Source organism: Drosophila obscura, unplaced genomic scaffold (assembly GCF_018151105.1).
Source record: "Drosophila obscura isolate BZ-5 IFL unplaced genomic scaffold, ASM1815110v1 contig_192, whole genome shotgun sequence".
Classification (NCBI taxonomy): domain Eukaryota; kingdom Metazoa; phylum Arthropoda; class Insecta; order Diptera; family Drosophilidae; genus Drosophila; species Drosophila obscura.
The window spans coordinates 2673697-2701511 of record NW_024542781.1 but is presented as its reverse complement, the minus strand read 5'-3'; the positions used below and the strand labels follow the sequence as shown (position 1 = coordinate 2701511).

The window sequence follows — 27815 nt, the reverse complement described above, 5'->3', positions numbered from 1 at the left end:
ATGTTAACTTACCAACTAAATTTGCAACAACTTTTCTTAAGAATTGTGTGGGAGGGGATGGTTTTCAATGGGGCTGGTGTAGGGGCTGGCAATTTGCATACGCGATAAGTGTATGCACATCAAAGTTGTGTGTGTGTAAAATGTATGAAAAAATTATAAATAAATATTTAGAAAATAGTTTCATTTTTCCGTTTCCGTTTTAGTTTCAGTTTCAGTTTTAGTTTTCTTTTTTATGTTTATAGTCTTTTGAAGAAGTTTCATTCCTGCGAACGCCGGCAAAGTGTTCAGCAGTGTTCAGTTTTCATTTGCTTTAGTTTTACTCTTGCCTTCAAGTTAGTTTGTGTACTTTGGGCACCCACTGAGGGGCTGGTGTGTACTGGTAGGGGTTGGGACTCAATTCACTGCCAAATCACTGTAAACTACTCTCCGAACGGGTCACTCCACTACTCGCTGGCTGGCCCACTTTGTCGGTTGCTCCACAAAACAAAACACGGGTTGGAAAATCATATCAACTAACATTAGAGTGAATTAATTTCTGGCCTTGGCTCTTGCTGGGTTATGATTTCTGGCATCTGGCTTCTGGCTTTTTGGTATGTGCAGACAGAGCGACAAGGAGATATTTCACTTAGGACGCTGATCTTTTACAAAGATCGATTGCCACGAACTTTAACTCTAAATTCCGTTTCCGTTTCTGTTTCTGTTACATCATTGGACAACACACAGGACACGCAACTAATAGCTAGGGGTTTAAGCTAATGCTCTAGGATGCTTTTGTTGGTTCTGCCTCGCGCTCCATGCCTAGCGCTATGAGGACAGGTCATTCTCGGAGGCGTCCACCTCACCGGGGGGATTCCTCTTTATGCAATCCCGTATGCTCTGCAAGATGATGCCCGTGCGCCGATCGAGGGCATCCAGATGGGGCTGCCAGAGCACCGGATTCACCGGATCGTTGCTCAGCGAATCGCTCATCAGCTGTGACAGCGTCTTGGGACCATTGTGGAACCTTCGAAATAATCGAAAAATCGAACAGTTCAGGGTGTCAGTATTGGGTCGGGGGGTTTGACTCTCTCTTAGGGTATACTCACTCAATCAGCCTGATCAGCGTTGACTTGCGGATCACACAGCACTGCAGGACGGGCGCCAGAATGGAGAGCTCGTCGTGGAAGGGACGACCAAAGCCACGTCCATGGTCCAAGTGCAGGGGAAACGTCTCATTGCCGTAGACTCTGTAATGCAAGTGAAAGGTCCCAGACCGAATTAAAGTGGATGCAGCACTCAGAATCCCCATCAGCCTCCGCCTGGCAGATATCCCGGATAATTGCCTGGCAATATGTGGGGAAAGTGCCAGAGTCAGACGCAATCACCGCACGGATGCTCGGATTGGATTGGCTCAGTCATGTGTGAGCAGGGTGAGCAGTGCGGAAGGGTGAAAGGGTGCCGGCGATGACATCGCCATAAGCCCAACAAACGTTTTTGCATAACAAACAATTTAGTAGCAGCCAAGTCACCTGGCACATGGCATGGTCCTGGTCCAGGTGCCTGGTCCTAGTGCTGGCCTGTTCCCGGCCACATCCCGGAGCCAGCATCGATGATGTGCGGCTGTGGGAGCGGCGGCTTACGAGGCTGAGATGTTTTGTAACCTTTTGCCAGACGGGTTGGGAAATATCTTTCCGTGGCACTGCCTTCTCCTGGACCTGCTCTGGATGTTGTTCCTGCGGCCATGGCCGTAGCTGTGGCTGTTGCTGTTGCTGTGCCTGTTTGGCATGCAGGTGCTGGCATATCCCTGGCAAATGCATGCGCTTAGGCGGTCGCATATGAGGCGTATACGTAACGTGCTAAAAGCAGCCAGAGCAAATGCCGTTGCCATAGCCAGACAGTGGGAGGCAGTGAGGCAGGAAGCCAACGGAGCCATGTGTGCGGAAATAAACCGATCGCATTAGTTGCCATGCCAAGGACAGCCATGTGCACATATCCAGCTAAGCCCCAACTCCCCCCAACAGATACCCGCCCACCATTTACTCACTTGAAAGTCTCATAATGATGACGATCCATGTTGCCAGTGAGGAAATCAAAGACGGCCATGTCCATGATGTCGTACAGTCGCCTGCCCTCGTCATAGGGTGGGATATCACGGACCTAAGTGGGTTTTTGGGGTGAAAATCAAATGCAAAATTAAGTTGCATCCAAAGGCAGAGAAATTTCCAAACGAGGGGGAGTGCAAGAGAGGAAAATGGAACTCTACTTGGCCAGAGATGTCTTAATTAAGTCAAATCCGTGTCCGGGTCGGACCACAATAAAAACATTTGCATTTCAATCGAGTTTAAATGCAAATTAAATAAAAGTAACCGCAACGGAAGGAGCTCCTCAGAGCTCCTCAGAGTCCGGAATGGAGGACACTCCCTAGCTGAATGTCCATTCTCTTTTTTACCCCCCTCAAACGAGCAATACATACCAGGGCACAATAATTGGCATCTGTCTCCCACTGAGCCTTCTTCCGCTTGTGATAGGAGCGTCGCCAAGGATGCCGCCAGAGCTGTGGAACGAGCAGAACAGAAAAGAAATGCAACATAAAATCAATTTCCATTCCGAAACAGAGTGCGACTACGGAATCGGGGCAGACAGTCCTGTCTTAGCACGAGCCATTCGGTTAAAATGTAAGAATATTAATATCGCATTTTGCTTCATGGATGCTCGCTCGTTTTCTCTTTGGCGAATTCTTACAACTGCAGCGAAATTAATTTTGCTTAAATTAAATTATTTGCCGGCCAGAAGAAGGGCAATAAAAGTTACTCTCCCGCTTGACTTTTCCTCCTCTGTGCGGGGCGTCCACCGCAACTTACCTTCCGACCCTGGACAGGCCAAGGGGTAGATTTTTATGTGGAATAACAAGAACGACAACAACGCGATGGAGGAACAGGAACAGCAACAGAAACAGGAACAAGAACAGGAACGGGAGCGGGAGACGACGCAGAAGCAGCAAGAACAAAAATTATATAAAATATATATAAAGAAATTAAAAAACAACGTTTGGGGCGAGCGAGGAAGCGAGAAAAAAAGTGCATAATAAAAGCTCAGCGCGTTGGGCGTTTTATGCAGAGTGGGCGTGACCATAGTGTGTAATGACCGGAAGCCTCGTGGGGGGGTTAACGGTCTCAGAATGCAGCAGCAGCAGCAATAGCAAGCGGTGCAAAGCAAAACCAAGCCCCCGCCACACATACACTATGAAAACTGCTGGAAAAGCGGGAAAAGCAACAAATTCCAACAAAAAGCATAAGAGGCAGAAGCAAACATAAAGCACAAAAGTGAGCTAAGTTAACGGTGGAATGGTGACAGCAATGGAATGGAATGGGCGAAGGTATGAGAAAAGGCGAGGTGCAGGGAAATCCGCCGTCTTTTAGGGTAATTTTTTGTTTTTGCATAGAATGCAACGCTTTACCCTTCCCTTGCCTTGCCGTGTCTTACCTTCATCATCCCACCGCCACAGTTCAGCTCCCAAAAAAAGCATAAATCAAGAAAAATTAAATTCTATAAGGATAGCGGTGGGATGGCAGCGCTAGATACGGATGGAAGCAACGGAATGCGGCAAATGTGAGGAAAGCAATTTGCAATTTTTGTTAGAAGCGCGTTAAATGCCCTTGATAAATGCTCGGAACCTGAGAAACCACCGCAAGAAAGATACTTAAAGATGGATGGTAGAATGGGGAATGACTTTAAGTAATGGTCATTTTAGTAATGGGGCATTCTCTATGAAAAATGGGTCTCGAAAATGTATAATGCGGTATGAATTTGATATGCTTCCAAATAGTGTCACATTAACTGCTGAAAGACGAATTTACACGCGGGAAATTGTTCAGTAATTCTCTATGAAAATGATCACCGAATGATTCTTGGAAGTAAACCAACTGATGTAATAGTATATCCGTAGTCCATGTAAATGCTTTCATATTAAACAAAATCACTCATGCAAATGTATTACTTAATATGTTAATTGATTAATGTGTCTGTCAGACCAGTTTATACCTGACACATGTAAAAAATGATAATGACGTGAAACAGAATATATTTTTACTTGTTTCGTACGGCCAATTTGCTAAACTATTTGTTAAAGCTATAAAGCTATTTTTTTTTGCAAATAAACAAAAGGTGAAATGGTTTGAAGTGAAGCTATGCATTACAACAGTCTGCTTGGTTTCAAGCAAACAACAACAACAAAGTGAGAACCACAATATTTCATAGCTGACTTCAGTTTTTACTATACTGTTCATTTTTTCCCCACTTATACATGAGAACATCTACCTACTCTTTGCACCTCAAGTGCTCCACCCATATTGATTCTTCACTCATTTGAAATATTTTTTTTCTCCACAACCAACCCTTTCGGGCAATTCTCAAAGCATTTAACAAGCGTGCAAATCAAATTTGCAACTTAATTAAAATTCTGTTCTTCTACAAAAAAATGTTCTCGTTGTTTACTTCTAACCAACTTGTGCCCTCAGGGTGATGGGAAACACGAACAGAGCAAACAGTGAAAAGGGGGAAACAGAAACGGTTACGGATACGGATACGGAAACAAAGAATGGCACAAGGAAGAGAAGGCTGCAGGAGGAGTAAAAAATGGAGGGAAAAGAAAAATGATCTCTTGTGCATAATTTACAGTTTCGCCTTACGCCAAATCTCAAGTATACACTTAACCATTTTCTACTTGTAAACTGTTTTGAGAGCGAGCCGCAAAAAAAGGGGGAAAATAAAGAGAATTATTCCTTTGAGGCTCGGGGCAAGGATACTAAAAAAAAATCCATAAAACAGACTAAAAATAAAAAGCCTCTGCTAGGGCATATCTGTGGGAAAGACCTGTTTGTGGGGATGAACCCTTTTTATAGCCTTGGAGACGGTGACTGTGATAGAGACGGAGTCCGGCATAGGCTTTAATTTTTCGGTAATTTGCATTTAAAAGCATTCCTTTTTCCTCCCTAATCTGCTTCGTTTTGATGAAGTGGACTCTAGAATTTATTAATGTCAGAGAGATGGAGATCCAGACGCAGACCGAGTCTGAGGCCGAGTACTGCATTTATACATTTCATTTTACGCTCTACCAGACGCTCTAGAACTGATACAATATTTTGCTCTTAATTCAACAGCCAAATGAATGAATGAAATTGCCGAGTGGTTCCGGCAAAGGATGGGGAACGGATAGGGATCGGAGCGGTAAACGAGTCGCACAAACAAACAAAGGAAGCAAAAAAAAACAAGTATAAACAAAATTATGTAAATTAAAAGAGAGTTTCTCCTCTTTGCTGTAGAAGCATTGAAGGTAATTTTTTTAAAATACCTCCTCTTTCCCTCTCTATAAGTGAGCAGTTTTTTATGCTTTGAGCCCCCTAATTGGGTCACTCACCAGCGGGTTGGGTTGGGTCGGTTTTGATTTGGTTTGGCTGGTTTGGGGGGTCCGAGTGCTTAGGTAGTTCTAGGAATCGGAGCCAATCTGATGCCCCATGGCTTACCTGTTGCTGGCCACAATATACTACATTCTGAGTAAATAAAGTGATTTGTTATTTGGCCTGGCCAAGCGAACGAAATTAGTAATGAAAGCGGGCGAACCACAGCACATAAATTGTAATCTGGCGCAGTGCTGAGCGCTGGCCGTGCATTAATCAAAAACCACTTAGCCCGGCCTGGGGCTGTGGCTGTGGCTGTGGGTCTGGTCGAGGTCCTCATGACTACGACGGCCATGAGAGACATGAGGGAGATAGATCCAAGCGAAGCAAGCCCCATGCGTGCTGGATGTGGTTGTGTGGGATGGCATGGCGTGGGATTATGGAGAATACCTTGCGATTTCCCGACTCAAAGTTGGGCAGAAAGGCGGCAAAGGAGCCCTCGAGTAGGTCCGGGTTCCCGCAGATGGCATGCGAGGTGTCACAATAGTAGGAGCACTTGCCATGGAAGCATAAATTCAGCGACGGCGAAACAAAGAAGGTCTTCAATAAATTCTCCTCGGCCAGTTGATAAATTTCGGTCGTAATGTTCAGTGTACGTCCCGCCACAGGCATGGCACGCCGGAATCCCAGTATCCTGCAACCACAGACAGAGAAGAGACCGGTTAATAAAATGGACAGAAAAATACAAAAAAAAAAAAATAAAATAAAACGTAGAGAAACCACTCCGTAATGGCGGAGACACACAGCAAGCAAGAAGTATCTCGGAGTGTGAAGCGAAATGCGTAATCAAAAATAAAGAAAACAAAAAGATTCCGTGGCAACAAGAGAAAGAACAATCGGTTGAATATTTCCTTATTTACCACAACAATTGAGTTAATTGATTGCACGTGGCAGCCAAATCTGACAGATACTTTTGCAGAGTCCATGGCAACCCTATCTGACAGTAGCGATTGCGTAGTCCATTGCTTTGCTCATCAATTTTCAGCTGCTTAAACCAAACTTTAATCCGATTGATTGGAAAACAGAAAATAGATTTCAAATCCAATTACTGCATAAATCTTTAGACATATTTCTCGTCTCTCCCGTCTGCCTCGTAATTGGGTCAAAGTTTTTCGCCCACAAAATAATATCGCAAAATGGGGGAATGTTTATTGTCTGGGGGTCAATGGGTGTGGGGAAAGTGCGATAAATTTATATCTTCCAGGAGTCGCTCCAGAAGTTGGGGCGCACTCCATTAGTGGGCTGACAGCCCAAGCTGAGCTCAAAGTTTGCCTTTGCAAAGGGGCCAACTCTGGAGGATTGGCTCTCGACCATCGATGGGAATGTGGGGGAATGGTGGCAATGCGGGGGGCTTGCCTGCGTGTGGCAGCCACAACAATTACACAAGTTATGACGCCTTATCTGAATTCAAAAATGCCTCAGCGGGGAGCTCTACTCCGACCAAGCTTGGACAGGGGCCCCGAACTGGCAATTAACCTCGCTGTCAAAGTTTTGTCAAACGCAAGCAGCTGCTAACTATGCAGACAATTTGGAATCTAAATTACGGGGGAACATGTCAGTCATTCGCCATACACTGGCCTGCCCATGGACTTGGCCAAGTTAATTAGCCATGAAAGGGTCGCCTCGTAGTCGGAGTCAGTGTCGGGATCACTGCGATGTCCAAAGTTATGTGCCCACATAATTTACATGCGTTGGCGCCATATCCTTTTTTTCCCCACCTACACCCACATTCACTCTCACTCTCTCTCTCTCTCTCTCTGTTGGCTTGAAAAATATTCTTAAATATCATTTAATGGCGCCATTTGGCCCCCGTCCTTATTTCCTTGTGTGCGTGTGTGTGTCCGTGCGAGAGGGTAAATGTATAAACATTTTTTATTTTATGCGACGGCCCATCATAAATAATGAACATAAATTGACTGCGGTCTGACCTCAGCATGTGTCCGTGGACGGAGTGTGTATGTGTGTGTGTGTGTGTGGGACAGGATTATTGGGCGGCCTTCTAATCGCAGAAGGTCAGGCATCCTTGTGGCTTTCAAATTGCCAAAAAGTATCATAAATTTGAATGCCGAATGTAGGCCCAGGGAATGATCTGGCTAACATTGCCGACAAATTGGTTAATTTGATTGCTTTGTCAGGTACCAGAAAAACAGAAAAAAAAAACTCTTTCAGCCAGCAAAAAGTCATAAATGTGTAAAGGAACTCAAAGGCAATTCCCATTGCCGGATAAACTTTAGTAATCCAACGGAATGCCAGAATGAATATTGAACCGTAATATGCTGGGATATTTTTAAAATTAAATTTGAAACTGTTTTTCAGACCACAAGACCCACCCCCCACAATTGATTCCCTTCAGATACAGTTTATGTTTACCTAATTGAATATTTCAAATTGATTTCGATTTAAATTTTGGTTTTTTTCTGTATTTTCTGTTGCTCTCCTGCTGATGTTGTGGTGGCATTTCATGAAATTTTCAGCATAAATATTTGCGTATAATTGAAAATTAAATGAAAAATAAATACTCGTGCTGCCAGTATGCCAGACATTTACAGCGGATGCGGATCGATTGGTTTATGCTGAACAAATTGCCACAAAAAATGCATTCCAGCATTCCTGTGGGTAGACGAGTACGTGGAAGGGAACGGAAACGGGAATGCAAACGGGAATGGGACTCACCTGTCCAAGTGGAAGGCAGCAATCTCGGCGTTGTGTCGCTCATAGTCCGTGAAGTAGAAATGATTGGGAAGCGTTTGCTGGTCCCTGGGAAACCTGTGGAAATGTAAATCAGACAGGTGAGAAAGGTAGCAGGTGGCAGGTGGCAGGGAAAAGGGCAGCATGCCACAGAGTGAATTGAATAGAAACTGCGGGCGTCTGTCACCAGCTTAATGCATTTGCGTGGCTGGCCACTTTTGAGTTCGGTGCAGGAAGAGGAGCAGAGGTGTGTGGCAGCAGAGCACCTGCAGTGCCATGTGCCAGCTTAATTACTTACACGAGCCCCACACGAAGCGGGGACTGCAATTAAAAAGAAAATATTTAAAAAAAAAACGGGCACCAATTCATTTAAATTGCAAATGAATGGCATTAAAAGGACACTTTGCACTTTGGCAGCTGCTCCAGGTCCTGCGCCACATCCACCTTCAGCTCCAGCTCCGCATTCAGCTCCCAGCTCCCAGGTCCTGTCGCAGGGTTGTGGGTTGCCAATGGAGAGACACCTTGACCAAGGCAACGCGTTTAAATCTCATTAAAAAGTGCATAAATGTTTTAAATTTGCTCACAGCTTGAAGGGGCCACCGCAAAACGTCGGAATTTCCATCGACATGCAGGCCGCTGGGAAAGTCAGCGAAAATGTGCGGGGATTTTTATATACTCGTAAAATGGGCAAAGTATTGTCGACAAGTGGGCAAAAGTTGCATTCATTATGGGACAGGGACGCGGACATGGACACGGACAGGAGACAAATGCATTAAGCGGTGGATGCGTTGAAGAGTCGATGGCAAGCAGTCATCGCCACGGCCAGGCTGTACTTACCGCATCGGCTTCATTAAGGCCTTGATATCGTTCGGGTATTCAATGATCAATTTCAGCTGGGTGCCGCCCTCCTTTTGCACTGCAAAAAGAGAGAGAGGGGAAAAATGAATCGAGTGGAGAAATGAATGTAAATTAATCAGGCACTCGAAATTAATTGAAGCAAAAACCGAAACCGAGAGAAACTCATGAAATATTCCCAATTCAATGACTCTGCGTTGTGCAATCGGCTTTGAAACTGCTGCCAAACCAGAACCCCCAAAACACAAAACACACTTGACTTATTACCAATTAAATTTCATCTGAAAAGGCTACAAAAAACCATAAATATTTCTTATACGCAACCACACAAAGGATCCCCAAACCACTGGGGGTTTCCGCTCTGTTTTTGCATGTGAAGTCAACTGAATGCATTGGCCATTACAATAATAGACAGTAGGGGCTTATTGGCCACGTTTCGGACTCGGGGACGCTGGCTAGCCAAAAACGAGAAAATTAAACCGCATTTCATTTGAATTTAAACAGAAAACAAAGGCCGAAGAGTGAGGAGCGCTGCACAGCGGCGATAATTCTACTTTACTTATGAGTTATGACTCGAAAGTTGCTCCCCAGCCATGTCCGGGATGCGAATGTGTGTTAGAAGAAATTATTTGTATGCGTATGCGTGATAAATGCTTGCCAGCGCCGGAAAGAGCCCTTGCAGTGGCAAAGTTGCAACAATTATGCCACCAAAGTGTCATTGTTGCACTGTGTATGGCATCCCTCTCTCTATCTCTCTCTTATTATCCCCCCTAGCTGCAAATGAGTTTTCTTTTTGTTGCTGGGAGACGCTGCTGTTAAAAGTTTATTATTAATAAATTAAGACTTTAATGAAGGCGCTGGTAAAACTTTCAAATGGAAATAGTTTCGCAGCAGCACCTCAATAATCCAGCGGCTCGAGGCATTCCCCTCCATAATTGAGTTAAATGTGCAAGCAGCGGACCCACTCCAAGGAGCCCCCCAGCCCCCAGCCAGGACACATCTAATCCCACAGGCAGAGGCCAACAAACTTTGCAAGTTTAAAAGTACGACTACGACTACGAGTATTTATGACTTTACAAGCCCACAATTGCAGAAAAGGAAGGATATGTCTTACCAACATGCTGTATTGGCAGCTTGATCATGTCACGTAGCACCGCATCCACCAGAGTGTCCTGTTCGCCGTACAGCTCCTTCTTCGTGATGCGCAATTGGAAGCGCTCCAAATTGCTGGCATTGGCACTGCAGGAGGAACAGAACAGAAACAAAATGTTGGAAATGTAAGTAAAAATCGAGCATTGAAGCCCTAAGCCAGCTGTCGTTTCAAAGGCACAAAAAGGAAACCGTCGGGACAATCGGGGAGGGATTCCGTTTGGGTTTGGGGTTTGGGGTTATTGGTGGAGCAACTGTCTTCAGTTCGGGCTTTGCTTTCGTTCGATTCAGTTTTATTTGGCTTGGTCTGGCTCCCTCATAAGTATGCCATGCTCTGGGGCTGCATATCAAGATTTCTCACATTGATTTGTCAAAGCAATGCACATACAGAGACATACAGAGAGAGAGAGAGCAGGAAAAGTGTTCATTCCATCTTTCCCTTCTGTCTGTGTGTCTGTCTGTCATGACAATTTGGTTTGCAAATGCCAAGGCACCACCCATATCAGCCGTAATCTTTTGGTACTGCCCTGCATTTTTCCTACCGCCTGGCAATTGCCAGAAACTATCTTTTCCTCGACGATTATGCTTTGGTCTCGTTTTTGACATGTGCCGCTCACATGGCAAATGCTTTTGTCTTAAGTCCTTGCTTGCATTTACTACTCGTTGTATGATTTCCGATTCCGATTCAGATTCAGTTCAATTTGTGCTGGTCGAGCACAAAAACCGATTGCAAAAATGTAAGCTGCAAAATGTTCAAACCAAACGAAAGCAAGGCAAAGCAAAGCAAAGCAACGTCCTCAATTCCCAATTCCAGCTGTTTCCCTTCTCCCTCTCTATGTTAACTTTTGGCAGTGGCTTTCCCTGTTGCACTGCAGACAACAAATTATCCCAGCAGTCATGACAAATTGAAATGCAAAACTTTCCACTGAAATCTAGCTGATGTTTCTGCTGCTGCTGCTACTGCTGCTGCTGCTACTGCTGCTACTGCTACTTCTGTGCTGGTTGCCCCGGCACTTGGCCAAAAATGATGGCGCATGATGCTGTGGAATGAGAAATGATTTCTGCTGCTCCATTGTACGCCAAGCTTATCACGATAATGAAGTCATATCCGGGACTGCTGTCCGCTGTCCGCTGTCCCCTTGGCTGTTCTCAATGGCATCCACATAACTCATTCTTTCGCCCCCTTTCCGCTCCGTGCTCTGACGCTTGCCTCCTGGACTCCTTTCTCTCTCTATCATAATTTGCCCGTTGACGTCTGTGTGGGACGCTTTACGCGTTCTATGCTGCCTTTGCCATCGCCTCTGCCTTTAACTCTCACTCAGAGTCCCTTGGCCGTCTTGATATAACCTTTTGTTCGGCCGGAAGGAAACAAATGTCTAGCTGGCAACCTTCTTGCGCACGGAATGACTTTCAATATCTCAACGTTTTATGGAAACGGTGACAGCATCCGGACTCTGTCCTTTGCTTAGCAATGAGCGGTGCTTTAAAGCCATCTCTAGCTCTGGTACCAGAATAATTGCCACCAGAGCCAGTCGGCAATTATCATGAGCTGTGGCAGCCGCAAAGCGAGGAATTGACAAGGGTTTCTTTGGTTTGGTGGCAGGCTCTTCGCTCTGGTAAGTGTCATCGAAAGGGGTAAAAGCAGTGGCAGGAACACATGCTTCATTCGTGCCACAAAGTATGCTTCATAAGGTTGCCATGGCAAAGTCAAAGTCCTGGTTATGTTTCATTTGTCAACTGTGGTGGCAAGCCAACAGCAGCAGCAGCAGCAGGAGCAACAGCAGCAGGAGCACAAGGAAATAAAAGGAAGATAGAGATAGAGCAGCAGAAACTGGAGAAGCAACGGAAAAATTCACCATAAAAGCAGGATGAGGAGTCGGAGGAGTCGCCTCCCTAGAACCTGCGTAATTGATGAAGCCTCCCGCTGTGGACATTGACTAAGCACTGGACCCTGTCCACACAATCCCATGGCCTGTGGTCAGAAGCGGTTCGGCTTGAATGTTTTACCAATAGCTTGGGGGTTCTTCTGCCCTCCCCCTAGGGACCATTTCAAGCTGTTGCACTTTGGGGTTTCGGTGCTCAAAGGAAAACTCACAAAAGAGCAAAAAAAAATCCATATGGGATACCAAATCCAAAATTCAAATCCCTTTTGTAATTGAGTCACGTAAATCAGTTGCAGCGGCCGCCAGTCAACAAAAACCCAAAATCGCATTACAAGCGAAAGTAAAAGGGACAGCGTCAGAGGGAGGGAGGGAGAGAGAAAGAGATATGTGTGCACAAGAGTGAGACAGAGATGTGGCACGTGACACGTGGCTCCAAGTGCACACAAACCCACGTATACTCTCTCTCTCTGTCTCTAGCATACACGCAAAATGCAGACAACCGCAGTGACAGCAACGCAACGCAAGCGGCTAACAAACCACCTCCCCCCCGCCCGCTTCCACTTGTCTAAAGCCCGCGCAAAAGTTTGTTATGCAAAAGCGTTGACAACTCAACGACGTTGACAACGACGACAAAAATAATAAAAAATGAAAACCAAACGAAACGAAACGACGAGCAGAGCAGAGCAAAAAAAATATACGAAGAGTATACTAAATGTAATTGAAAAAGGGATTTTCATATAATTGGTCGTGCCACCCCCTACAACACACCCGTTTGGCAGTTGCACGTTCCTGGCGGTTACTTGCGTCAAGAGTTTACTTTGAGTTATGTTTAGCGGAAATTAAATTTAAATGTCAGCGAAGGCCGGGACGGTGGGCAGGCGGCCATCTTTGAATGACGCCCACTAATCAGCTTAATTGCGCACGGTTTGACGATCCGACAGGATGACAGGCAGACGAGCAAAGTCCAGAGTCCAGAGGAGAGCCACAGCCAGAAATAAGTAAAGTTTACTTACAGTACAGCCAGTTCAAAGAACTTTAAACGCTAAACAAATATCTTCTGATGATATCTCCGTCGAGTTTTTCGCGCCACAGATAAAAAAATATTAATTAATGCAATATTAAATTTCAATTGCCACCGGATTCGGACGGATACCGCGGAAAACATTCCAAAGTCCAGGGAAAACTTGCGCTGGATTATGACTGGTCGAGTGACTGGCTTTCACTGGATATATATTGCTGCGGCCGCTACCCGCCTACCATTGTTGTCGGTGTTATCCCTAGTGCTATGCCCAAGACCAGGGCTAGGGCTAGGGAGGAGCAAGGAGCAGGGCGCTGGGGTACTATAATAACAGCTGTCAGCCGGCATGTCCTGGCCTTTGCTTAAGCCTCGCAGTGGCGTACTCGCGAGCACACTCCCGCAACCCGCAATTATTTTCCCATAAGAAAATGTCAGTAAAGTTTTCCGTGCGCACTTTCCCACTGGCAGCTGCGACCAGGACGAAGCCGCAGCAGCCACAAAAGTGCTCCTCAGATAGACAGAGACGGAGCGGCAGCCGCCAGGAGACAGCGGGAGAAGAGAATGGGCGAATGGGAAGGCAAAACTTTGTGCGTGTGAAATTTTGCGACCGCGAAGACCAAAGAAGGGACGGACCAGGATTGCAGCAAGGCTCACACAACGGACAGTTTGGCAGAGAGTTGAAGGAGGAGAGGTTGGTGGCAGGCACAGAGGTAGAGGAAGCAAAGAGGCAAAGGAGTCGGGCACAAGAAAGTGAAATTAAACTTATATTGTAGCTGGGATAAAACTTCGGCGGCAAGAGCGCGAACATTAAAACCAATGACAGCCAACCGACTGCAGCTGGGATCCCAAGAACAAGAAGTGGGGGGCACGAGCACGGGCACTGCTGCTTCTTCCTCTGCTGCTGCTCTTCCTGGAGTATCCTTGAGATGTCAGCAAGCTCTCAGTGTCTTACACACTCGTCGACACCGAGCACAGTCGTTTATTGCTAAGCGCATTCCTCTGCCCCATTCCCCATTCCCTATGCCGAATCCGAATCCGACTTGGTATTCGCATCCTGCTCGACAGCTGCTAAAACTTCTTGTAGTTCTCCTTTTTTTTGCCGGGTGTAATTCGCTTGAAATAAGATTTCTTCTGTGGCAGCTCAACGCGGTCGCAATTGCAGGCTAATTAAAAATTTGTCATACTAATTAAACGCAAGCCGCAGAAGGATGCGGCCAGCACCGACCCCAGGACTTTCGCTGAATCAGTGGCAATGTCACTGTGGCTGTGTGGCACCCTGGCATCATCAGTGGCAGTGGCAGCAGCAGTGCCACCAACTTTCCGTAATTATATCCCAGCTAATGTTGGACAGGCTTTTGTAGTCACTGTGTACCTGGGACTCCTCATCCTGGGGCTAATATTTCATCGTGTAATTTTAGGCACATTTGCATTATGCCACATTTTTTCACTGCCGCTCGGTTGGGTGCATTCTCATGGAGCATTCTCATAAAGATGGAGATGGAGACGGATCTACCTGCGGTGCATTGTATGCACTGCGGCACTCGGCCAAAAAAAAAAGCGCTGACTGAGCGCGAACAGAAACACGAACCGCTAAGCGAAAGAGGCCAACTCTGTGAGAAGGGGAAATTAGATAAAAGACAACGTCAAGCATATATGGGGGCTCTCGGCGCACATCTGCTCACAGAGCGACAGTATTTTAATGAGATATAGTATCTCTGGCGACGAGCGACAGGTGACACGAGCCTCAGCCCTCAGTCTCTGCCAGATATGCCTTGATCCAATTTGCAGCCCACATGGATATTTCTCCCCGAAATAACAAAAAAGTTAGCCTGAAATATCTGAGGCTAAAGATTCAAATACATTGCAGCTTAGAGTTAATTTCTATCTCAAGAATGAACTTGATTGAATGTCGGAACAGGATTGCCTTCTCTTGGCCTATAATTCAAATCAAATCTTAGTCCCAGCAAGTCATTCAAATAGCAGGGAATACACCTGCAATATCTACACTTCAAAAGCTTCTACGACGAGTATCCTGGAAAGAGTGTCTCAAAGTCTCTTATGTCCCACAAGTTATCCTTTCGCTTCCTTTTTCTACCCACGAACATTTACTGGAAGCAATTTCGCTTGTTAATGAAATTTGCATTTGAGCTACGTGAGGAAGACCAAACACACACAACACAAAAAAAAAGTGTAGCAAACTTTCTGGCTTGGTTTTCGGTGATGTGCTATAAATTAGAAAATCAAGCATTTTATGCTAATGCCGACGCCCCCACTTAAACGGAGAGAGCTCGGCAACCCTGGCAACCAGACAACCCCCCACCATCCACTCGGAACACCAAAAACAACGAGTCCGTGGTGGTGCACGGAGCAGGAGGATGCGGAACAAGAACAGCAACAAACTGTTCAGTTTGACAAGTTTTTGCCACTTTGCATTTTCCCCTTTTTCGATTTTCTACTCCCCTCGCTTTTCACCCCTGCTTTTCTCTTCACTTTTCTCCATTCGTTTTTTTTTTTTGTTGCAACTTTAGCCAACTAGTGAAGCAAATGAAATTACTCATACGCTACGTATTCAATTTTGATAAAAACTGCCAAAACGATTTCGAGCGAACAGAAGCTTCAACATTGCTTCTTCGAGTGTCTGTTCATTGTGAGCGGGAAAAGCAAAAGGAAAATAAGGAGAAACCTTTACTCGTAAAAAAATAACGAGTAACGAAAAGCGTCGGTGGAGGGGGAATGAGGGTTGGATACCGAAACGAAGATGGAGAAAACTAAGCTGATTACCGAGCAGGAAAATCAAATGAAAACTCGGCGAAATAAATTTCATTGCAGACTCAAGTGTGTGTGGAAGGGTCTGGGGGTATGGGGCTGCAAATCCACATTGATTTCTTTATTGCAGTTTTATTTGATTGTATTTCCTTGTCAAATTACGCATACGCCGTGTTGAGACAAGGCAAACTCTCATCAGCGTTATCGGTGGGCGACATCTCCTAGACTCTGCTGCCCCCGGCAACAACAGCAACAATCAGGCAACACTTACCCGAAACAGATAGAGACATATAGATATACAGAATGGGTTCCCGGGAATGAGAATGGGCTCGAGGATGAAGACCGAAAGCAGCGTATAGCGTAGAGCGTAGAGCAAATGTCTAAAGCGTAAATGTGTCACGTAAATGGAGCGTAAATTTCAATAAAAATCATTTCAATTCCGTTGAAGACCCAAAAGTGGCGCAACTGCTGGTTGCACACCCAACCCGCTTTCAGTTGACACTCCCTCTATCAATTACCACGTGCCTGGTGGCTGCTAAAGTGGCCCAAGGACTCGGGCCGGCATTATGTCCTTCCGCTTAGGGGAAATTGAATTTTCTTCGTCTTTTTTTGTACGGACCTTCTCAGTCGTCGGAGCAAGTAGACCGCTCCTTCACACTCACCTGACTTTGCGATGCAGCATCTCGGCCAGGGTGGGATTATCCAGGGACACATCCGGTGCATTGTCCACAATGACGTGGGAGTACTCGTCACTGAGCAGCAGCTTCTGCAGATCCACATACCGATCGTGCGGAGTCGGATTGCGGGTGGTGAGCATGGACCCAGTGCCGGGTCCGGCAGCGCCTCCAGACCCTCCAGCCGCTGCCGCTGCCGCTGCAGCCGCATCCTGGCCACTGGTTACGCCTCCGCTCTGACTGGCAGCCGCTGCCGCTGCCTGAGTGGATGCCTCCTTGGAGCCAGATGAGTTGCTGTCAAGAGAGAGAGAGCGGAAAGAAGGATGGTTAAAAGTCGGCTTAAAATAGTGGCATAATTAGCTGCGGTGGGGTAGGGTTCAAGCGGCGGCTGAGGCGCACTCCACAATGGTCTTCGGGCTCTTGTTGCTAATTGCAACTGCCAAGTGGCTGGTGCTGATGCTGATGCTGAGGCTAAGACTGAGGCTGGCTTTAAGTGGCAGCTAGCAGCAAGCAGCAAGAAGCAGCTACGTAAACGTAAGTGCCCCCTGGCTAAGCAACCAAAGACACGCACTTGCAGGTAAGTTGAAACTTTGTCAGCCCCGACTTTTAGTTGCATTTATCTAAGAAGAACACACTCTCCCACACACAGATGCACAGATGCACAGATACACAGACACACTAGCAAACTTGACTGCAATAAACTGAAATTGCAGGCACTTCAATGTCTGGCCCTGCAACATCACCTCCCCCAGCCCGTGTACATTTAGGGCAGGGTCTCAGCTTGCGGCACAGTGGTGCGAAGTGCGACATTTGCTAGATAATTCCATTAGGAAATATGCCCCCGCCCCGCCAACGACTACGATATGGCAGACCATTCCTTCAAACTCTCGGATTCTGTTGAATTTGCTACACTGTGTGGCACACAGCATTGGTAATCATCTGCAGTTTAGTCGGCGCCTTCTTCAGACAAAAAGAGTGCTCGAGAAATGAATTAAAGTTTTCAAAATTCGTTGGCAGCCTTGACTCTTGGCTTTAACCACCGCTCGTTAGGATGTGGCAAAGTGCGGGTGGAGTGGTTATGGGGGAATTATGAAATTATTCTAGCAGTTGTGTGACCATTAAAATGAATGTCAGATTCTGCTGGCAAACGGCCTCTTCACATGTACCAAATGCACATCATTAGACTGGAAGCAGTGGCACAGAGAAAATCTGCCTAAAAACATAAGTACTTTCTATTTCGGCAAATTGTCGTTTTCAATTTATAATTGTTGCACAAGTTTTCTTTTTTTTTTTGTGGCAGGTGATACTTTCCTCTGAACCTCAGAGCCTCCCCCCACCTGTCTCACGCCTGTCTTATCTGTCACCCCGACAGGTGTGTGTGCACCTGTGTGCGAAGCATCCGATGGATGCAAAACTTTTTCAATTAACATTTTGCCAGCCAAAGTCTGAGCCAAGACTGACACGAGGATGGGTTGCGTTGTGTTGCTGCTCTTAACAAATTCCCCAGCGATTTAGACAATATTATCCGGCAAGCCGCTTTCACTGTGCCTCCGGGCCTGATACGAATTTTCCCCCATAACGAGTTTGTGCAGATTTCACGCATTTTATTGGAAACCGCATAATGCCACTTTATGTGCTAATAAGTATTAAAGTCTCCCTTTGTGTACACACTTATGAAGTGAAGTGAAGTGAAGTGCCACCCCAGCCAGCAGGCATTCCTTCCTTCCTTCCGCATTTGTGCCTGTCTCCCGCCCCCAAACAAAATTGATTCCACATGCTACCTCAACCGCTGCGCTTGCCACACGGCCCCTCCTGACAAAAGCAATGACAATACATACACGGACCGGGGCCGGGCCGTGTTTCGTCCTCCGTTTTGGGGGGCATTACGCTGTTCGCCGTTCGCTGCACGCCGCGATCGATGGTGGCGTGCACTTAATTACACTCTGGCGAAACTTTGCTCATTAAACTGTCACATGATGTGCGTAATGCTGCCCACATAAGCTGCCCCTGTGATGTGGTTAATTAAACAGTCAACTGCCACTGTTACAGCCATGAAGCGGAAGTGGGGAAGGAGGTGACTATCAGATGAATACGTACGATACCAGCTGCGATTGACAACAACAGGATCAAATGCAGTTCAAAGTTTATGCAAGTCAGGGGACGGGGGTGGATTCTAGTCGGAGATGCTTTGACTGGTGTATTGATAACTCAACTGGGTCCAAATTAAGATATAATGGACGGCCTTGGCACTAGTAACTTGAGCTGCAGTAATTCACAAAGAAAGGACCAATGAATGTCTGAAACGGAGCTATAAACTGTACACTATTAATGGAATTTGTAAGACTCTTTGGCTCTTCTTAGCTGAGATAGGGTTGGAAAAATAACTGCCAGGGGTCTTAAATTTGTTTCTGCTTGAAAATCCTCAAAATTTAATAGTATTATTATTAGTGGGAAATACATTAAAACATATTTTCCAAAGGGAAACTATAAAATTTATTGCATCGCTACAGCAACTCCCATTGATACCCCTTAAAAAATACACAAACTTCCCTTGTTGCCCTCAAAGACAACGGGAAATATTTAAGGCATTGCCAAGACGATGCTACAGTTTACCGTTTTTTAATGAAATAATTAAAAAATGATGAGGCTGGCAGACGAGAGAGGGATAGCGGTAGCTGAAGGGGAGGGAGCCTCTGACGACGAAGCTGGGCAAACATTTGATGCTTAAATAGAATTTATTACGCTTCACAGCCACGTTGCACGACTCAGTGCATGGAGGCATCATAATTTTGCATTTGCCATGGCGCATAAGTAGATAGCGGCAGCAACAGGGCCCTGGGACCTGGGAGCCGTAACCCCTGGCACGGGACACAGGGGCAGGGATACCAGCAGCTGGTAGAAGCTAAGAGCGGAGGAGGAATCTCTGAGACACGAAGCTCGGCAAATATGGCAGTTGTTTTTTGCTGAAGACGATGCGCAGGCGGAGGCGGGCGACTTATGAATTAATTAAATATTTACTGGCTAAACATTGCCGTTATATGTATGTTCCCGGCCCATGCTGTCAGGTAGAGTCCGGGATGGAACGAAACTCTACCAAACGGTATAGGGTATGGTGTATGGCTATGGGTTTGGGACCATTGGTTGCACCTGGAGGCCTGGACCGAGGGACCAACGGAAGGTCTTCACAGTTTCCCTTGCGCCTTGCTGCGTCATTTTGATGTTTTATTACTTGACTTCCGCCGGCCGCAGCAAAATGGCGCCGCAACAAAACCGCCTCATTACCACCCCCGCACGCAACGCAATGCGGGGATGGGGATGGGCAAAGAAAAGAAAAGAATAAGGTGTGTAAAATGAAACCGACTTGGCCCGGTCGTCGTTTGTGTATATATTCTATGGAAAGGCATTAACGTGCCGGGCTACGGGCCGCTCCTGCTGCTTTTCTAACTCCTTCGCCTCCTTCTCGCACTCGCGCACCTTGTTGTAGTTTCCAAGAAGTTACCTGCTGTTCCCCGGCCCACCTGGTCTGCCTCTTGGGTTTATGTTTTGCAGCAAATTACGTTTTAATGCCAGGCGAACCAAGTTTTATTGCAACTTTTGTTGCATTTCTGCTAAATTGAATTATGTACACTGCCGTGTTCCATTCCATTCCCTGCCGTGTGGCAGTGGTGGCGCAGCGAAGAAAGAATCAGAGGGGCTGGGCCATGGCTGCAGGGAATGCTTGGCGAAGTCAATGGCCCGACCACGACCACCGACCCCATTCGCGATTTGTGCATAATTTTTAATCCCCTTGAATGGGCAAAGACGCGATGGCGTGGTCCGAGCGACCTGCAATAAATCTTGGCACTTCAGGGGTTTCCCGTTGGCGTTCAAAGTTCACGATAACAACGATAAGTCGATTACTGGCAAAGTCTTTTCAAATGTTCATCGAGAACTAGTAGGGTTTCTGGAATTCTTTCACTTCATTCCTTTTATTCAGTTGATTCTCGACTGTACTCCAAATTTCTATTCCATCGATTTTATTATTAATAAATTTACTGGAGACACTGAAATGGGAATTTTAATCCATAAATTCACGGAATTTCCCACAAATTGTGGACATAATCTTTAATCATGGATGGAACCAAAGGAAATTTTTATTTTTCCCCGAAATTGTTAAACTTTGGATACTGCAAACTGACTCTTATGCCAGAAACTGCTCCTACCATGCATCCATGGCCATGGATCAAATTCAAAACTGATTCCACGAACAGGCAAATTCCGACCCTGATTCGGGGCTGTAAATGGTTTAGCACTCACCTTTTCTGCAGGAATTTGCGCTTGAACTCGTGCAGCATTCCGCCGGCTCCCGCTGCGGTGGCATCGTAATCATTGGTATTGCCGTAGCGGATCTTCTGGTGCTGCTGCTGCAGCAAGTGGCGATTGGCCACACCAAAGTCCATCTGCACATCGACGATGAGCAGGAGGGTGAGCAGCACCAGTGTGGCCCCCAGGCTGATGAAAAGCCGCTCCTTCAGCTTCATAGTACGCAGGACGGCCATGATGGGATTTGTGGGGCAGCTGTTGCTGCTGCTTTCCTTTTGATTCAGAGTACCGACTATTGCTATGGCAGCCTTTTGATTGTTCCAATCGCTGGCCCCGAAACTATTACGCAGCCTCGACAACCAGCCCAGGCTTTTTCCAGCAGCTAATCCTAAAGCTGCGGCTGGTACTGCGACCGGTGGTGCCTCACTGCCAGAGGCGTCTGCGGTGCGTGGGGTGCGCACTAGGCGCCGCCTGATAATCACACGTCGTCGTGGCGATACCTGCTCCGGCTCTGAATCTGGCTGCGAGTCTGGCTCTAGCTCTTGTGGCTGTAACTTCTGGTCAAGAGCTCGCTCTCGCGGCTCGGACTGCTCTAGGGTGTCATGCGAGTATCGGCGGCCGAGGGCATCAACTGAAGCGGAAGCCCCAACAACGGTTCCCCAGCTATTGGCTCCGCTCTTGTTATGCTTATGCAAATTGGTTACGCCTATTTGTTCAGCTGATAACTGGCCGACAAGCGGGCGGGTGCTCGACTGGGGGCTATCGTATACTCCGATATCAGTGTAGTGGTTCGAGCTGTTGTTGCTCCAATATGCCGACTGTTGTTGAACCTCTTCCTGTGGTTCTGCCTGCTGTTGTTGTTGTTGTTCTTGTTCTTGTTGCAGTTGCAAATGCTGCCTATATCGGAATCGCTGCAATCGCTCTGCTAGCGGCGTGGACTGAGCTGTCTCTGTCGCTGTGCGATGGCTGTAAAGAGAACAACAGCAAACATTTTTATTAGAGAACCCAATGGAAAGGCAAGAAATGCTGAAGGGGCGGGCAGTTAGTGCTGAGAGGAGCGCCGCGAGAGAGAGAGAGCGCCATCCGCTCTGTTCTCTCTGTTCGAAATGCAATCAAAATTTCGTTCGTTAAACAAATTATGGCCAATGCGATTCCAAATGATTCCGAATCAGTGAACAAACAAAAAGAAATAGGAAGAAAGAAGCCAAATTTAGTAGAGATGGCCAACACACACACACACACACACAGACAAGCACTCTGCGCATACCCATCAATTAGATGGGTGGCTATGTTTTGGCAGGGTGTGCGCTACATCCATGAAATCAAAGCTAAACATTTTGAAATCCTTTTCACAAGCGGCTAAAATATGAGGCCACTTCAAATGTTTGCAACTTTATGAGAATGTTACTCTGCTTTCTCTTTCTCTACCACCCCCCACCCCTGTCACTGCCTTCCTCTCTGTCTAACCATAAAAAAAACATGAAAAATATGAACCGTCCGGACGTTTTGCAGTTCGTATTTTTTGCGTCTGTTTATTCATAAAGCGGCGTCAACGACGACGGCAGCGGCGTCATGGCATCCGCCATGTTGACTGCCACCGGAAATGCGACAGCAGCCATTTTTTCCTAGCTACTGTTATCGTTTGCCGCTGCCACTGCCACTGCCACTGCTGCTGCTGTTGTTGGGACTGCCATCATGTTGCCGGTTGTAGGTTGTAGTACTATTTTATTGTCTCCATTTTTATTGTTCATGTTTTTTGCTGCCTGCAACTGGTGAATGGTGTAACGGTAACTGGCCTGCACGCTGCACGGTGCACGAGCATATTTTTCATGCTACTCGACTCGTTTCGAGTCCCCCCCTTCCCCTACCCCTACCCGTTACCGGTTAGTCCAAATTTTGAATTGTAACTATAACAGGAAGGACTGGCGCTGTCCTCTTGCCACAGGACCGAGAGGCCAGGCCGTTCTCTGTTTAGAGCCGGTGGCAGAGTTAACGAAGCTTGTGGCAGCCCCCGGTTGCCCCACACACACACACACACACACATGCAGAAGAGTCAACATTGGTTATTTAAGCCGCCTGACGACCAAAAATTTGTTGGTCACTTGCGTTGCGTTTTCCCTGGCTATGTCTCTCTTTCAAAGAGCATTAAATGCTGCAAACATATTCAGAAAGCCCCCTTTGATTGACAGGCAGACACTTGCACAATCAATAGAGGGGAAGGGCCGAGTCTGGGGCCGCTTTCTGCTAACGTTTCACATGGGTAGAACTTGCACTTGCTCCACAAAATTAAATGTCAGATTCTGCAGTTTTGTATGCAAAATTGCTGATTAGAGCAGGCAACCAGACAGACAGACAGACACACAGGCAGAGATATCAGATAGATACGAGTAGATAGATACTCGCACATGAAATGACAGAGAGGCGGCAATAAAATGGCAAGCAAAAGGCAGCAGCAGCTGAATATGTCTGAGAAAGAGCCACGTCAATCAAATCACATATCATGCCAATTTTCTATGCAGGTCTCTGCCCTTCAGGGTACTCCCCCGCCCCCAAAATGTTTGACTCGTATCCATGACGAGATGATTTGACAGTCAAACAGCAGAGACTGGAGCTGTTCTTGGGGCTGGGGTGATGACATAGGCATGTCAGAAAGGGTTTCACAGATGTCTGGCAACAGGCCGGCCAGAGAGTGTTGCCAACATCAATAGCCGGTCCACTGCACGGCACATACAGTACGTAATCCAGCGCGACGCAGGAGGAGGAGGTGAGTAACGTAACACAGGTCTCTGTCTCCATATCAGTCGGCGAGGAGGTGATAAGAGCTGGCAGCAGCAACAATGCCACGGCAACAGCAACAGCAATAGCAATTGCTGTCGTCGCACATTCGATGTTGCTGCTGTTGTTTTTGCCGGCTGATAAAATTGCTGCGTTGCATTAAATTAAGCTCATGCGGTGTGTTTAAATGCCGCACTGTCGCCTGGCAGAGGGTCTTGTCTCTGGAAGTCAAGTACGAGGAGGAAGACCGACAGACAGACAGACAGACGCAGAAGCAGAAGACCGAGCAACAGATACGAATACTACGAATACTCGTACATACAACAGCAATGGCATCGTTTTAATGCAATTGCTGACAACAGCAACAGCGGCAATAGCACCAGCTCCGCTGCTACAGTGAGTGACAGCAATTTCCTTTCCCATTTGCGCTTTGTTTTTATTAATCAGACATACAGCAAAAGCAAAACGAAAGAAAGAAAGAAAGAATAAAATCAAGCGAGAGATGTACTTAAATCAGCTGAAGGGCAAAAGAGTGCAACGCAATGCCAGAGCAGAGGGAACGAGTGACAAAAGTGCACGGGAATGTCTATAAAAAGTTTTCCATATCATTAATTAAAGTTAAGAATTCAGTCAAATTAATGTCGGCTCTCAGAAGGAGAAGAGCGAAGATAAATATCGGGAGAGAACTATTCTTTTGGTATACGAATCTCTGGCGTTCCATACAGACCATTTCTACTGTGATATTATAATCAATGAAAATACCAATGAACTACTATAGCTTTCGCTGGAGAATAATAACTTCCTAAAGTTCATTGATGGGTTAAGTCCGGAAACATAGCTGCCTGCCGTAAAATATATCTTAAGTAGAGCATATCTAGTCGCGGGTTATCGCCACAATCACTGGGCCATAAATCAAATTCACTTTCAATCAAAGTTGACAAATGCCTTTCCGCTACCTTTCTCCCGCTCAATTAGCCCTCGCCAAAAGTCAATGAACTGCATTGGGAAAAGTAGCTTATTGTCTAGCACTTGAATCGGCTCCCCTCTCTGTCTCTCTTTATTCATTGATATGCTATGCATGATTGGGTTTTGGGATTTCCTCGACTTGCCTCCCTAATTGTGTTCCCAACAGTAAATGCAACGCGTAACCCGCCTCGAACTCAACGCAATGCAATGTGATTCGACTTGTGCTCAACTTGGATCCATTCAAATCAAATCAGTGATTGTGCAACATCTGGAAATGACACGCTTAATGCATTTTCCCCCCCGCTCAGCACTCGGCTCTGCTCTGCTCTGCTCGGTTTGGCGACCCTGTTACTGGTTTCGCTTTTTCTGGGGGCCACGCATCGATGCAGTCCGAGAATGTGGCTGTCCATCGCCGACAAAAGACTCGACTTATTGATCGGTTACGCTAGCTGTTGCCATGTCCTGGTAACACTATTAGAGCGGTTTGCACTTGAGTTGTCAACAGAAAAGCGATAAAGCAGGGCTAGACTAAAGAGTCGAATCGATGGGTACCCTTGCAAGCAATAGCTTATTTTCTTCTTCTTCCTTACGATCGGTCACTCCTCTGACAGTAATATGACGTTTGCCCAATCGAATTTTAGAAGAACATATACTTTAAAGGGTTGTAAAACCGTAACCAACGTCTCAATCGAATCGTAGTACTCTGTGCTAGAGCATAAAACAAATTAGATGAGCACCAGAGCAGGCAACACAGCACCCCCTATATCACGTGGTTTGCCTTCTCGACCCCCAATCGACCAAGCAATCACACCAGCTGCAATTCGATATGCAAATGATTGGCAAACTGTTGCAGTTGCAGAGCCAGTGGCAGCGAATCGCATGGAGTGTCAAGGTTAGTTTGGCTTAAATATTTGGTTCATTTACATGGCAGCATCGGCATCCAATCCTATGCGGATTTCATTCCATTTGCGCGTTTGTCCTGCATTGCCGTTTCAGATCCCTCTCTCTCTCCCTCTGTGGGACAATCGAAGCGCAAAACTTAAGCAAATTGCCTGCGTTAGGAATGGAAGGAAGGCACAGAAGAAAGTCGGGCTAAATGCAGTTGTGTTAGTAGGGAGCCTTTGCTGCTGCTTTGCTGGCTTTTGCTTTTGCTTTGTGCTCTGGCCCTTTTGTCAATTTACCTTTGGCTGTGCAAACTTTCGCGCTGCTCCCACTGGTCCCTCGCACTGGTCCCTCGCACTGGTCCCTCGGCGGCTGCCACTGTTGCTGTTGCTGTTGCTGCTGCAGGTCCAGCAGCAGCAGCTTATCATCATCATCGTCTTGGGGAGCATAAGCAGAAAAGGAAGCTGTGGAAACAGTGGCGAATCTTCCCTGCTTCTCTTGGCTCTGAGACTGGCTCTGCAATGTTGTTCTCAGGTGATTCAATGCCAGCGATTTCTCAGCAGATTTGCCCCAGGTCATTTCATTACCAAAGTCAACAGCAATGTCCTGTTGCAGCTCCATCTCCAGCTCCTGCCCCTGCTCCTGCTGCTTTTGCTCGTTGTTAATAAAATTTTCCAGCTGGCTCGTTGACTTCCAGTTTTTGTGTCCACCATCGTGGGACTGGTACTGGGACTGGGACTGTGACTGGTATGGGGACAAGTAGGGTGTAGGAGCTGCAGAAGTAAACGGAGTCTGCTTCATTGCCAATTCAAATGCGCTCGGATGCCAGCCATTGTTGTCCCTCCCCGGAATAGAGATGCCAGCAGCTACCGGCAGCTCGTCATGGCCTGCATTGTCCTGGCCGTGGACGTTGACGCCATTGCATTGTTTCACTGCTGATTGATTCGCAGTCATTGCCAATTGATTTATGCCCAAGGCGACCGAGCCGCTGCTCCCCATCCGCTGCCGCCGCATGCGGGGCCCATCGCTCTGGCAATCATTGTAGCCATCATAGTCATTCCCATAGCCGTCAAGGCTGCCATTCCCATTGGTTTTCCTGGCCAGCTGCCCGGTGGAGACTCCTCGCAGTGAGTCCTTCTCCAGGCTGGCTCTCTGGAGGGACACGCTGCTCTGGCTCCGTTGGCGCTGCTCCTTCCGCTTGGCCAACTGTGCCGGCGATGGGGCGAAGAGGTTCCGTATGTTGGCATGGCGCTGGCTGACATCGATTTCGCTGCCACTTGGCTTAACCTACAGATTGATTCAGATAATTGTACGAGTACGACTACGACTAAGTGGGGGGGAAAACAACTCTTGCCTCCGACAACGAATCGGTTTTAAGGGCCAAGAAAAATCATGCTCAAGGAATGCATCAAACAAACTTCGTTTTTTTTCGTTATTTTTTTTGTGGGTTAGTAGAAGGCAACAAACGAACGCTGGAAGAATGAAATGGAACCAAACAGTTGTTATCTTAATGCTAAGCCAACAATAATTTAAGCCATCAACTCAACGCGAAAAAAACTCAACGAAGTGCACAGGTCCAGGGAGAAAAAAGGAAGGACAATGGCTCTTTCATAATCGGATGAAAACAATTCTGGAGTGCTACTTACACTCATCCTCGAGGCGAGTGACATTGAAGGAAGTGCAGAACTGAGATGGACAGGAGAGAGCCAACTAGACAGGAGAGCTGCTTCCGGGCCGACCAGTGAGGGTCATCAAGTGGATGAGACGGTTGGATGGATGGTTGCTTGCTGGATGCCGATGGAGAGGTTTTCCACTTTTCTTTTCTTCGGCGAGTTTCCTCAAAGCTGGATCAGTCTATTCATGTGTGTGTGTGTGTGTTAAAGCGGACTACCACACACACACAGAAATCAGCAAAAGAGGGACACAAAAAAAGAGTAGCACCGAGTGGAAGAGACATGAATAGAAAGAGAGAGAGACAGAGAGCATGAAAATTTGAAACGTTAGACAGATTAGCATAAGCGGATAATTCGGAAAAACACACACACACACTGAGCAATGGCTACGGAATTTCCAAGCAGCAGCGAACGAAGCAGGAAAAGCGGATGGAAAATCCAAAGAGAAATGGACAGCATGTGTGAAGCGTTTAAGTGCTGTGTTGCTGTTGATGCTGATGCTCCTGATGCTGCTAAGGCATTAGGATTTCGGGGCCGGCGCTTGAGACAGGGGTCGTCAAAGGGGAGCACAACAACCCATGCTCTTGCGCAACAACCGAAAAAAAATTTAACTGATGCAAAAGCTCTAGCTCTCTGTCGGCTTGAGGTTCTCTCCGCCAGATAAAAGCAAATGCAGCACACTGCCAAAAAGGAAACACTTTATTTTCACCGCCTTAAACTTCAGAACTTACTGCCACTGAAATGTCTTT

General features: G+C 46.7%; 1 protein-coding gene across 1 annotated transcript; it reads right to left on the bottom strand.

Moving 5' to 3' along the window:
• Positions 1-293: 293 nt before the first annotated feature.
• On the bottom strand, positions 294-27260 carry LOC111065473 (extracellular serine/threonine protein CG31145). Its single transcript, XM_041593593.1, has 13 exons — positions 27040-27260; positions 25760-26680; positions 25693-25727; positions 20765-21736; positions 16457-16762; positions 10093-10217; positions 8961-9039; positions 8109-8201; positions 5826-6069; positions 2453-2533; positions 2024-2136; positions 1086-1226; positions 294-1003 (listed from the first exon to the last, which is right to left on the bottom strand). The coding sequence occupies exons 1-13, from the start codon at positions 27061-27063 to the stop codon at positions 805-807; spliced, it is 3333 nt and encodes a 1110-aa protein (XP_041449527.1). The 5' UTR covers positions 27064-27260; the 3' UTR covers positions 294-804.
• Positions 27261-27815: the final 555 nt, after the last annotated feature.